At 42.4% G+C, this 13,490-nt stretch overlaps 1 protein-coding gene across 1 annotated transcript in view; it reads left to right on the forward strand.

Moving 5' to 3' along the window:
- LOC103213093 (RNA-binding protein 6) overlaps window positions 1-13,490 on the forward strand; it is a gene marked incomplete at its 3' end in the record, with an annotated part of 89,297 nt that overhangs the window by 62,993 nt on the left and 12,814 nt on the right. The window contains exon 6 of the mRNA XM_007958988.2: window positions 11,709-11,783. Within this exon, the coding sequence (XP_007957179.1) occupies window positions 11,709-11,783 (75 nt within the window). The remainder of the gene's footprint in view (window positions 1-11,708; window positions 11,784-13,490) is intronic.

Raw genomic sequence — 13,490 nt, forward strand, 5'->3', positions numbered from 1 at the left:
AAGGAAGGTTGGGCAATCCTACTTCCGTAGTGATACTGCCTCGGAAACCCAAGGAGGGGTCGCTATGAGTCGGGGCCGACTCGACGGCAAAAACAACGACGACAACAACAATGTTGTTCTTCAGGCACTTTGGTGGCACAGTGGTTAAAGTGCTCTCCTTCTAACCAGAAGGTTGGTGGTTTGAATGCACCAGCTGCTCCAATGGAGAAAGATGTGGCAGTCTGCTTCCGTAACGATTCATAGTCTTGGGGACACTATGGGGCAGTCCTACTCTGCCCTGTTGGGTTGTGTGAGTCAGCATCAACTCAGTGACAGTGGGTTTGGTTTTTTATTTTTATTTTTATGTTGTTTGTTGCTGTCCAATTCTGATTCATGGTGACCCATGTGTGCAGAGTAGAACTGCTCCACAGGGTTTTCAAGGCTGTGACCTTTCAGAAGCAGATCAGCGGGACTGTCTTCCAGGACGCCTGTGGGTGGATTTGACCTTGCCAGTCTTTTAGCTGGTGGTTGAGTGCTTAACCATTTGTGCCACCCAGGGACTTCTTACTGTCTCTGTGTTGAAGGAAAATTTGTGTGCAGGTTTCTTTTTTTGTAGGCGTGTTTTCAACTCATTTGGGTAAATACCAGAGAGTATGATTGCTGGATCTTGTGGTAAGACTGTTTAGCTTTGTAAACAGCTGCCAGACTGACTTTCAAAATGGCTATGCCATTTTACATTCCCACCAACAGTAGTTGAGAGTGTTCCTGTTGCTTCACATCCTTACCACCATTTTGTGTTGTCAGCCATCCTAATAGGTGTGTATTGTTATCTTGTTGTTTTAATTTACAATTCCCTAATGATATAAGGTGTTAGCATCTTTTCATATACTTATTGCCAGGTGTATATCTTCTTTGATGAGTTGTCTATTCATATCTTTTGCTTATTTTTTAATTAGATTATTTTATGTTGAGTTGTAAGACTTGTTTATTTTAGATACAGATCCTTATCAGTTATTTGTTTTGCAAGTATTCTCTCCAGTCTGTGGTTCATCTTTTCGCTCTTTTAAGATAAAAACTTTTTTATTTTTAAATCTATAAAAGTCTAGAAGCATTCCCACAAGAAGAAATACTCTCAGTACAATGAATTAAGATATTTTAGGGGGAAGCTAGCTGTGTGTTATATAATATAAATATGCATGTTGAACATCTTCACAAACCTCAACTTCATTTGTACTGCCTTTTCTGACACAGTCTTTCAATAGCTCAGAAAATGAAATTGAAACTATTTTGGAAAATCCAGATAAGCAGCTATTCTTTATAATGGGAAGGTCAACATGCTTCCTAATACCATTGAAGGTACTCCCCGCCCCCCCCTTTTTTTTTTTTTTTTTTTAAATTTTTATTGTGATTTGGGCAAGAGTTTACTGACCAAATTCATTTTCCATACAGCACATCATAGACATTTTGTCTCGTGACACTGACTACAAATTCCCACAGTGTAAAACCTCTTTTCCCACTTCCTCCCCATAGTTACCTCTTCCCTCCCATGCACTCTTGCCCCCCGAGCTGTCTCACTGTGCATCCACTGCCCTTCTGTTCTTCCATGATTGATCTTTCTGACATCCGCTGCGCTTCTCTTCTCCCATGATTGATCTTTCTGAGGAGTGTAGCTACCTAATGTAAATATTCAGCTCGTATGGTTGATTATTTGTCTGGAAGCCACAGGAGTGGGTTCAATTCCATACCTGAAGGGCAGCTAGGGGCCACAGACTCAGGAGTTTCACCGGGTTCTATCAGACCTGCAAATGTGTGTGGTTTTTTTTTCCCCCATGATTTTGAGTTTTGTTCCACATCGTTTTCCCACTCTATCCAGGATCTCCTACACAGCTCCCTCTCTGAGTGGTTGACACTGGTAGCTGGCACCATCTGGTTCTTCTAGTCTCATAGTCGTACAGGCTGCAGACCGCATGGTGTACCAGTCTCTTGGACTAATTGTTTCTATGAGTCTTTGGTTTTCTTCATTCTTCTTTACTCTGGACAAGGAGAGACCCATTGTTGCATCTAGATGGCCGCTTGTAAACTTTTAAGATCCCAGTCGCTACTCACCAAAGTAGGTTGTGGAACATTGTTTTTGTGTAGTCTGTTATACCAGTTGAGCTTGATGTCCCCCGTGACCATGGTCTTGAGCCCACAGGTCCAACTACTCATTCCGTCCAGGTAGCTGGCTGTGGCCAAGAAGTCACAACCTTGTCCCTTGTCAACTCTACTATGTACCTGGACATTCTTACAGAACATACAAATGTGCTTGTAGAAACACCATCTGCCACCCCTGTTTATGGCCTTGGGCACACTCGCCTCTGCATAGACATACCTGATCATTCAGTCTGTCTACCCATCTATCCACCCATAGATAAATGTTTGTGAAGGCACTCCCTTTTTTTAAATGTATTTTTTCCCCAATTTTTCTTATAAAGGAAAGAAACTTTCAATTATATGATTGCTTCTGTTTTAGTAATTTCGATAGTTTCAAACTAAAAGGATTGTTAATATTCTATTAATACATTGGATGGTGTGTCTTAGGTCTGAGGGTGTCTTAACGGCATTCCATCTGTGGTAAATTACCAGGGCACAGAGCAAATGTGGGCCAGGTCTCATTAGGAGGGTTTCTTGATGGTTGTGGGCTGTGCTTTTGTATTTCCGTGGAGCACTTGGCAGCAAATCTAGCTGGGGGATTGTTAGTGACTTCTTGGCTTTGCCTTTTCCCAAATCCCTGAATTAACACAGATTTCTGACATGTTCAGGGATCATTCCCTCACTCACTACATCTCTCCTGCAATGGCATCCAATGCACAGCAGATGTTTTTGTCTAAATATGACTAACTTAATTTGAACATGTCTTAAATGGGAAGAGCCACCTCTCTTTTTTGTATTATTCAAATGAGAATGAGTAGATCTAAAGGATTAGAAACTTAACCTCTTACCCTATGGACCTTTTCTGACTCGAAGCCTCAATTCTTAGTCTTACAGATTCTGTCAGAGTAACATTGGGTCTATAACCTTTTTGTCTAAGAAGAAAAGGATGGCGGGTGGTACTGTCCTAAAATGGTGGCTGAACAGTATGTGTTCAGAAGTCTGGCAGCTCAGTATTTTACTTCCTTTTTTTAAGGGCACTATTTCTGCAGAAAGTAAGTCAGCAGGGCTCTCTGAAATGTCTGAGCAAGCACATTGAAGCCAGAGGGGCTAAATAGAGTCAGCCTTTAAGAGAATTAAGATTGTTGTAGGTAAAGAGCCAGTAGAAATAATGTGTTTTCAGTGATGAGAAGAATAGCTGCTAATTCCTGGGGACACTGCATCTTTTGTGGTGGGCTCAGCAGAGCAGCCTGTGCAATGTCAGTGGACTTAAGGGCCTCTTGGCTGTTCCCACCACTTCCCGCCATCAGTTCTATATGAGAAAGAAATGGTTAGATTATGTTATTAGGTAAAGCAATATAAGAAGCATTACATTTTCCACTTGATTTCAGAAACTCTCCCTTTGTGTGTGTGTGTGTTCTCCCTTTTTCTTTCCCCATAGTGATTCCATTTAGAGACCTAGATGATGAAGCATGCATTGGTGAATCTAGGGTCCACCTGTACAAAAGAAAAGGGCCAGGGAAGCTAGAACAGCAGCCATCTTGATATGAGCGAGTGTCATAAGGATGACAGACCTACTGCCCCTGAGATCTGGGGGGAAATGGCCCCAATTGCAATAGGAGAAAAAATAATCACTTTTATCTGGCACTAAAAACGCTGCCCTGCATACTTCACAGTTATCTGAGGGTCACCTGAGAAAATTGTTAGGAAAGAACAAGCAGTATTGATTTCTGGATCTATTCCAGTTTACTAGTACTTTAATTTAAAGAAGGGAACAGAAACTTGAATTTGGAGGGGAATTCTGAGGGTGTATCAGTAAGATATGTTCAGAAGTAGCCTTCTGTTTGCACTATGAATTGTTGTTGTTGTTAGGTGCCATCAAGTTGGCTCCAACTCATAGTGATCCTATGTACAACAGAATGAAACATTGCCCAGACATGTGCTGTCCTCACAGTCCTTGTACCTCTCACTCTAACTGCCATCAAGTCAGATCTGACTCATAGTGACCCCTCTTTGGGTTTCCAGGGCGGTATCTCTATGGAAGTAGATTGCCCAATCTTCCTTCCGAAGAGTGGCTGGTGGGTTTGAACCCCCACCCTTCTGGTTAGCAGTCAGATACCTTAGGCACTACACCACCAGAGCTCTTATGCCTGAGCCCTATGAATTAGGTCATGTCTTTTTTTGGAGATGAATTATTGATTAATCAGGAAATCTTAATGAGTCTGAGGTTCTTATAAATGCTGAGTGAAACGTGGCTCTAAAAAATACAAAATTGTGACAGACTGCAAAGCTTGTGTTTTAGTGGGTCACAATTGATCATTTGCTGTCAAGTGCTAACATCTAGAGCTTGTACATCACTTCTTTATAGTGAGATGTCAGTGGTGAAGGAATTTGCCAGATGTCCTAATCTGTCTGCTGGCTCAGTCGCTGTGATAGAGCCTTATCTTCTCACATGAAGAGAAAGGACCCTTTGACGGTTTTGTTTATTGACTTGCTTACCATTTATTTATTTATATTTTGCCTTTTTGCTCTTGCCACAATATGAAGAAGATTTAACAGATCTTTAGAATGGGAGAATCTTGTGGATCCCTGGTTGTTAATTGTTATTAGTTGCCAACTGATGGTGCCACATGGGTGCAGAGTAGAACTGCTGCATAGGACTTTTAAGGCTGTGATCTTTCAGAAGCATATCACTTGGCTTTTTTCCTGAGGTGTGCCTCTGGGTTGGTTTGAACTCCCAACCTTTTAGCTAGTAACTAAGGGAGCACTTAACCATTTATGCCACCCACGGACTCCCAGATCCCCTGGTAGGCAAATCTATTCTTGAGTATCATGGAACTGTCTGCAAGATTAGAGATCACTGGTTTTCTTTCACTGGGAGCTTTGGTGGCATAGTGCCTAAGGCACTTGATTGCTAACCAGAAGTCAGGCGGGTCAAACCCAACCACCCACTCCTTGGAAGGTAGACTGGGCAGTCTACTTCTGTAGAGATACTGCCTTGGAAACCCAAGGAGGGGTCGCTATGAGTCGGATCCAACTTGATGGCAGTGAGTTTGGTTTTTGATATTTTTTGGTTTTCTTTCATAATGATGAGGCAATTTCTGGAGGAACTGGGATCTTACTTTAAAACACACATTAAGAGAGAGGCAGGGAGTGGGGTGGTAGAGGAGGTGGAATATATTCTCAGTACCAGATGCCTTTAAAATAATAAAGTTACCATATACCAAATGTCAGTCTGCTGTAGTGTATTGTGTTTGAGTATATTGAGCTTGAGACCCTAGCTTTGAGCAGCTCTGTGTCTGGTAAGTGAGGTTCAGTGAAACGCAGGCCCAGCCATCATCTTCTTTCAAAGAGCACAAATGGGGTTTTAGCAAGATGCTGGTTGTAGAAAGTTCCAGAAAGCTAGTCAAGTAGTTCTAAATGTTATTAAAGAGCATTTTAGAAAATAAGGTTTTGTTGTGCTTTCATCTGGACAAGAAAAGTAATCTGAAGAAGTAGCATCTGAGAGGGCAGTCTCTCCATGCTCTTCAACCTTAAATTGAACGCTGAGTGGAATTGTTTTTGATGGAGGTCCCAGAAGGCCCCTCATCTTGTGAATGGTTGGAAGTCAGCTCAGATCCTGGTAGAAGGCTAGTGTAAGCAGAGGGCATGGAGAAGATCAATAGGCAGAGCTGCAGAGCTGCCAGAGGTCATCTCTGTGCTTCTGGCCTCTACTTCCCTCCTTACTCCTCCTCCTTTCCTTCTTTCTTTCTCATTTTGGTTTTGCTCTTTGGGAATAATGGGTTTAACAAAATTTTTGAACTGTAACATATCCTGTACCAAAAAGAGTGGGCCTGACTATTTTGCAAAAGATTTCCATGAAAACTACCCTTTCATACTAAGAGGAGTAACATCTGTTTTAAACCTGTTATTTTTGTTCTTGCTTTACTCTTCGTGCAGGTGCATTTGATCATCATAGTTATTGAATCTCCAGCAGCAGCCATTTACTAGCAGTCCTCTTTGTCTTAGGCACAGTGTCTGGAATAACTAACTGTAGGTGCTTTAAGAACTTTAAGAGCCCTGGTGGTGCAGTGGTTAAGCTCTCAGCTGCTAATGAATGGTCAGTGGTTTGAACCTATCAGCTGCTCCATAGGAGAAAGATGTGGCAGTCTGCTTCTGTAAAGATTTACAGCCTTGGAAACCCTATGGGGCAATTCTACTTTGTCTTGTAGGGTTGCTGTGAATTGGAATTGATTCAACGGCAATGGGTTTAAGAACTTTAAGGCCACCTTGAACAGTCCAGTTTGGAGTATTCACGATACTGTTAAGAATCAGTGCCTTGATGACAGCCCCTCTAAAAACTTCCCATGGGTCTGGTGCCTATGCGTTGTTTTAGTCTTTACCTTGTATAGCTTTTCATCAGAAGCCACTTCTCACTTCTTTGGTTTGGCAAGTGTTATGAGTTGGCTAACTCCTTGGAAGTTTGTTTTTTTTTTTAAACCAACATAGTGAAAGGAAAAAACAATTTTTAGTTTCATGTATGTTGCTGCTCCAGGTATCCCAACTATACTTTCCCATGTGTAAGTAAGTCTGTATCTGTGTGTGTATGTGTGTGTGTGATTTGAGTGAAAGTTTACAGAGCAAATTCGGCTTCCATACAGCAGTTCATTTATACTTTGTCTCATGACATTGACTATAATCTCCCACAATGCAACAGTTCTCTTCCCACTTCCTCCCCATGGGTAGATACCTCTTCCCTGTGGCCTTACGTCCCATGCACTCCTGCCTCCCCTAAGGTGTCTGTCTGTGCATGCATAGCCCTTCTATTCTCTCATGATTTGATCTCTCCAAAGAGTGTATCTAGCTAATGTAAATGTTTAGTTCATTTGCCTATCTTTTGTTCAGCTGGAAGCCACAGGTATGGATTCAATTCTAGACCTGAAGTGCAAGTAGGGGCCATAGTTTCAGTGGTTCCCCCAAGCTCTATCTGACCAGCAAACCTGGTCCCCCTCCCTTTTTTTTTTTTTTTTTAATGATTTTGAGTTTTGTTACACATTGTTCTTCCTCTCTATCCAGGATCTTCTACATAGATCCCCCTCCAAGTGGTTGACAGTGGTAGCCGGACACCATCTAGTTCTTTTTGGTCTCATAGTCATATAGGCTGTGGATCACATGGTGTACCAGTCCCTTGGACTCTTGTTTCCATGTGTCTTTGGTTTTCGTCATCCTTCTTTGCTCTGGACAAGGAGAGACCCATGTTGCATCTAGATGGCTGCTTGTAAGCCTTTAAGATCCCAGTCACTACTTGCCAAAGTATATGTGTAGATAAGTCTTATCTGTGCCCTACTTGTAAGGATCAAGTGAGATAACATTTGTGAAGAATGTTTTTGTAAACTGTAAGTGGCTTTGTGAATAAAGATTTCAGTTGACCCTTGAACAACATAGAGGTTAGTCTGTGCAGTGAAAATCCATGTATAACTTTTGACTCTCTGAAAATTTAGCTAATAATAGCCTACTGTTGACTACCCTTAACTGATAACATAAGTTGTCAATTAACACAGTTCTTATTAGATTTTCACATGAACACACACACACACAACACAGATAAGTTTATTAAATGTATGGCATGATTATTTACTATTCATTAGGTGGAAGTGGCTCTTTATAAAGCTCTTCATCCTCATGGTCTTCATGTTGAGTAGGCTGAGGAGAAGGAGGAAGAAGAGGAGTTGGTTATGCTGTTTCAAGGGGTGGCAGAGGCGGAAGAGGTAGAAAAGGTGGACGGGGAAGCAGGAGAGGCAGGCATACTTGATGTAACTTTGAAAAAACTCTATGTGTAAACGGACCTGCATAGTTGAAACTTGTACTGTCCAAGGGTCAACTCTGCTATCTCTGATAAATCCTCCCAGTTTCTGGCCACTAGTAACCAGATTCTCTTATCCTATGCTTGAAGAAGCACAAATCTATGAAGAAGGATTGCTAATTTTTCCATCTGTGTTATGTTCACAGCACTCACATACCTTTTCTCCGCCCTTTGGTCTTTCTTTCCTCTCCACTCCCTCCCTCCTCCCCTTCTTCCTCTTCCCCATTTTAATGGGAAGACCTGTTCTGGCACTAAGCAACGACATTCTCAGTAAAAAATATAACTGACTGTGCTTGTATTAAGATTTTCAACAAATGTTGCAAAGCTGCTGATCAGAAATGTTCTTTCCTTTCCACTTCTCTTAAAGTTCTCTAGCACCTTAAGAATCCTTGACACTTGGCTTGGAGCATGTGGTAGATTCTAGATTCTCTGACCCAAGTCCTTCTCACAGGCTGGCAATCACAAAAGGAAGTCAACGTCTCCCAGAATGGTAGCTGAACAGGAAAATGGAAACGTGGATGTTGAATTCAGCAGCCCTCAAGCCCAGAATTTGCTCTTCTTTACTGTCTCTGAGGTGGAGAGTAAGAGCTATGCAGCTTCACATTAAGAACCATTGACGTGTACTTAGAATTACCTGTTTGTAGCTGTGCCAAGTGAAGACTTCAGACACAGGGAGGATGTTATTTAGCAGATTTTAATGTAGTTTAAAACTAATCTTCCTTTCACTGAGAAAGGAAGTGTCTTTGGTTTTACTTTCAAATACATGGTACCTCATTAGGAGCCAGACTCATGTCCTTTATGGTACCTTTCCTTTTAGTAGCTTAATAAATAATATAAATGGTAAATAAAAATACAGATGCATGAAGATGGTGAATAGCGGAGAACCACTAAAAGTGATCAAATCACCCTACCCATTTATTAATCCAACACTCCGCAGGTCACTTCATTAGGAGCTGCTGGCATATAGCTACTCCAGGAAATCTGGAGAAAAGGCATGGGGGGAATGGTGTCTGTCATGCCACTGCTTGGTTTATCTGGGCTGCCTATGTGTGTGATAGCTTCTGGGAAAACAAATGGTAATGTAAACCTGATTGTTCTTGTTCTCATTAAGGTTTTTCTGTGATCACACTTGTTGAAATAATTCAGCAGTGATGTTAAAACCATTTCATATTCTTTAGCCATAGTCACTGGCAATCTTAAGTTTAGCCATGTGCAGATTGTAAAGAAAGGGCCATCAGAGTTGAAGAGGATTCTGCGAAGAATAAAAAATAATTGCCTTTGTAACATATTTGGTGAAGATAATCCTCTCAAAGTTGTTATGCTGATCAGAGGGACTACAGGCAGGGAAATTCCCTACCATCAATGTAAGGTCTTGTGCTCCTGGAACAGTACATTTGTTGTCTGAGAAGTCTAAAGTGCTCCTTGCCTTAGAAATTCCAGAATCTAATGATGCCTCCGTGTGGTGAAATCAAAATGTACAGCTTTCTACAATTCACAGTAGTGCCTTGTTCTGGTGGCACTGTTGACTGTTCATATAGCAGCCCACGTGTTTTATGGATTATACACAGAGGTACTCTGTGACAGCAATACTTCCCCTCCAGGGCCACTGTGTGCTAAGCACTCTGGTCCTCCAGGCATGGTTGGATCCATTTAGCCTCATTCAGTCAACAAGTGCTTATTGAGCTCCTTCTCCATAGCAGGTACTGCACCTGGTGCTGGTAATTGAGCAAGATTTAGCCTGGAAGTTCTGACTTGTGACCATTCCATGTGAAAGCTTTGTGCTTTAGTAGATCAAAATGGGTTAAGAAATACTACTACCTGACAAGCAAGTGAGGTGAAATGAGTGGGAATTTGATCCTGTCTGGTCTTAGCTGCTGCTACTAGTCCTTTTCTAGCACTTATGGCTCAAAATAGTCAATATTTATTGAGCCCTCATTATAGTCCATGCTAAACGCTTTACATATATTAATTTATTGAATCTTCAGAACTACCCTATGAATCAGGCACTGTTATCCCTACTTTACAAATGAGGAAGGTGGAGCACTGAGAAAAACTACAGATCTTGCTGAAGGTCATAAAGTAGAGACAGGATTCATATTTAAGGAATCTGGCCCAGAGTCCATTCTCTTAAATGATGTACTGTCTCAGGGTAGAAGGAACCATCTTGCGCAACCGCCTGCATGGGTAGAGCTTAGCCGAGTGGCACTCCCCTGACCCTCCCTACCTGCAGAGCTTCTGTCCTTCCTGGGGTGACTTCTAAGGCCAGATTCCTATCCCTAACACTGAACAGGAGGTCCCTTCTCTACAACTCCAGATGTGAATCCATCCTGGCCTTTACCAGCTGCGTAATCTTGCTTCTTTGAGCTTGTTTCCTCACATGTAAAATGGAAATAATGTTCTTTCATGGGATCATTTAGGGGAGGATTAAATAAGATAGTATGCTTATCAGTTTCTGACTCTGAGTAAGTGGTTAATAAGTGTTAGCAGTTTTTTATTATTACTTCTCGCTGGCCTCAAGAACAAGCCAGAAAGCAGGTTATGAGAGCCCAGATTCGAGGACCTATGTAACGGGCAATTTTCCTTTGGTTTTAATAAGATAATAATTTTATTCTGTGTATTCTCTTAACTCTTTTGGTATGAAAAGCAGAGTGGTAAAGCATTATTTGACAGATGTATGGACTCAAGCAAGAAATTGAGGTCCAGTTGCAAATAAATGCCTTATATAATTCAGAGCCGTGTCTTAGGAGACACAGAGGACCTTAGAGAGCGGGAAATGAACACAGCACAGGGGCTAGTCCAGAGTCATTTCCTTGGTTAGTTCTCTTACAAGTGTGGGTAAGGATCCCTTGTTCAGTAGGCAGAAATTTTTCTCCTCTGCTCCAACAGGTATCTGCTGGCTAGTGTTATTAAACAAAACATATTTATATATTTACTTATTAGTGTGAAATAAAATTTATAACTTGTCCAAAGTGAAGAGGTAAGGGAGCATCGGGTATGTTGAGCCCCTTCCCCTACCTGTTCTGTGCCAGACCTTCCATAAGGGTTTATTTGCTACTGGTTGCGTCTCAGGACTCAGGGCCAGCTCACTCTGCAGGCTCCAAGCCAGAGTGGTGCTGCTGCTACTGCCGCTGCCACCAGCACTGCTACCACCACCCACCAGCCATTTACAGTTTCCTGTTAAGAGGATGTGACCTGCCGTGAAGTTTTCACCTTTCTCCTGTCTTCAGCATTGTACCTCTTTTCCTCGGGTGGTTGTGCATACACCTAATATCTAAAAGAGAATTTTCAGGCACCAAAGTTATAACCCTTACTACCTACCTCTCCAAGGAGATGTGAGTTAGCCATGGAAAAGAAGATAAATGAGAAGGCTCCTGTTCTTCTGTGCTGCAGAAGAAAGACTTTGCTTCTCGGTAGTATGCTAGCACCCAGGCCAGATGGGGGACTTCCTGGGACTCAAGAGAATGCACCACAGAAGTAGACTGGACCTAGCCTGCCCAAGGACAGCTCCCCAGCCCACAGGAGCCATGGCTGAAGACAAGTTCCGCCTTCTCCCATTGTCCTTCCCTAAGTTTGAGCGTGCTCTGCCACACTGCCCCAAGTGTGTGACTTTAAATAGCCATTTCCCTTTGTCAGTGAAGAAGTTCCCTCTTCATTATAAAATGTTTCAACTTGGGGACTGGAAAGGCTCTCAGTGCCTTCCTGTCTCTCTCGGTCTCCCAGGGGTTGATGTTGATGGTTTCTGTCTTTGTCCTTACAGGGGACTCTAATGATCCATGACAAAGAGGTCACTCTTGAATACGTACCAAGCCCGGATTTTTGGTACTGCAAGCGGGTAAGTGCCAATAATTTCTTTCCTTAGAAGTAAGGGTCTAGCATAACTGCCCTTCCATGTTTCCAGCAATGCTGCCTGGTAGTGTGCATTGTCAAGGATAAAACTCTTCTTCCTCAGTTCACTTCAGATGAACTGGAGGTCAGGACAAGATCATAAACTCCTGCTTCCCAGCTGCTGCCTGTGGCCATAGAGGGTTTGAGGCTACTGTGAAGACCCTTTACAGGGATATGTGCTTTCTGTTGAGTATGAACTGAAATACTAGTCCCTTGACTTAAAACCTCTTCCCAGATGCCTTTCCTGGGGGTACTCGCAGGAGATTTGGTGTTTGGAAAGGTGGATTTGGGCAGGCTGGTTCTGTGACAGGTGTACACTTGGATATTCAGGAATCCCCAAGAATATAGCCAACTGACCAGAAGAGATCCATATTTATACCCACTCCAAAGAAAGGTGAGCCCACAGAATGGGAGAATTATCAAACAATGCTATTAATATCACATGCAAGTAAAATCTTACTGAAGATAATTCAAAAACAGTTGCAGCAGTATTTTGACAGAGAACTTCCAGAAATGCAAGCTGGATTCAGAAGAGGACATGGAATGAGGGATATCATTGCTGATGTAAGATGGATCTTGATTCAAAGCAAAGAATACCAGAAAGATGTACAGAAAGATGTTACAATGACTATGCAAAAGCATTTGATTGTGTGGATCATAACAAATTATGGGTAACATTGAGAAGAATGGGAATTCCAGAACACTTAATCATACTCAGGAGGAACCTGTACATAGACCAATGGGCTATCATTCAAACAGAATGAGGAGGCACTGCATGGTTTAAAATCAAGAAGGGAGTGCATCAGGGTTGTATCCTTTCACCATACTTATTCAATCTGTATGTTGAGCAAATAATCCAAGAAGGTGGATTATGTGAAGAGGAATGGGGCATCAGGATTGGAGGAAGAATCATTAACAACCTGCAATACGGTGACAGTGCAACTTTGCTTGCTGAAAGTGAGGATGACTTGCAGCACTTACTGATGAAGATTGAAGACTACAGTTTGCGGGGAGTTGCGGTAAGATGGCGGACTAGGCAGAAAGACTGCACAGACCGTCTTCAACAAAGAAAAGGGAAACCGATTAACACAGACACAGTAGATAATCTTGGACCCCTGAGCCTTGAAGGGAAGGATATAGAAGTGGACTAAACCCCAACTAGCAGAAGAATTTGCGGAAAATAACAAACAAAGGAGACATAAGGAGCTGCGGTCTGGCAGCGATCCTGACGGCACAGACAGCTTGAAGTTTCCCGAGTGGTGATGCGACCTAAGAATTAACCTAAAAATCACCCTGATAGCCAGGAACTGCATGGAGGACTGTGCACAGTGGCTGGGGAACAAACGGAGAAGGTGAAGAGAAAGGTGGGCTGAGCTGTGGACTTTTGTCGGTCCAGAGGGCGCTGCCATTTTGAAGGTTTAAAAATCAGCTAGACTGCTTTGGATATTTAAAGAGACAGTGCTCTCGCAGATTCCTGGGGCTTAAGAACACATTCTGCTTTCCAGCAACCCCAAGGATACTCCAAGGCCAACAATAAAAAACCACCAAGAAGAGCCTGAATCACCCTTGGCTGCTTTTCACAAACAGTTAACAGAGATCTAAATACAACAACGCCACGATGCCTCGGAAACAACAGACCATCACAGTCCACACA

This window comes from Orycteropus afer, unplaced genomic scaffold (assembly GCF_000298275.1).
Source record: "Orycteropus afer afer isolate SDZICR_OR568_19922 unplaced genomic scaffold, OryAfe1.0 scaffold01273, whole genome shotgun sequence".
In the NCBI taxonomy this organism is placed as follows: Eukaryota; Metazoa; Chordata; class Mammalia; order Tubulidentata; family Orycteropodidae; genus Orycteropus; species Orycteropus afer.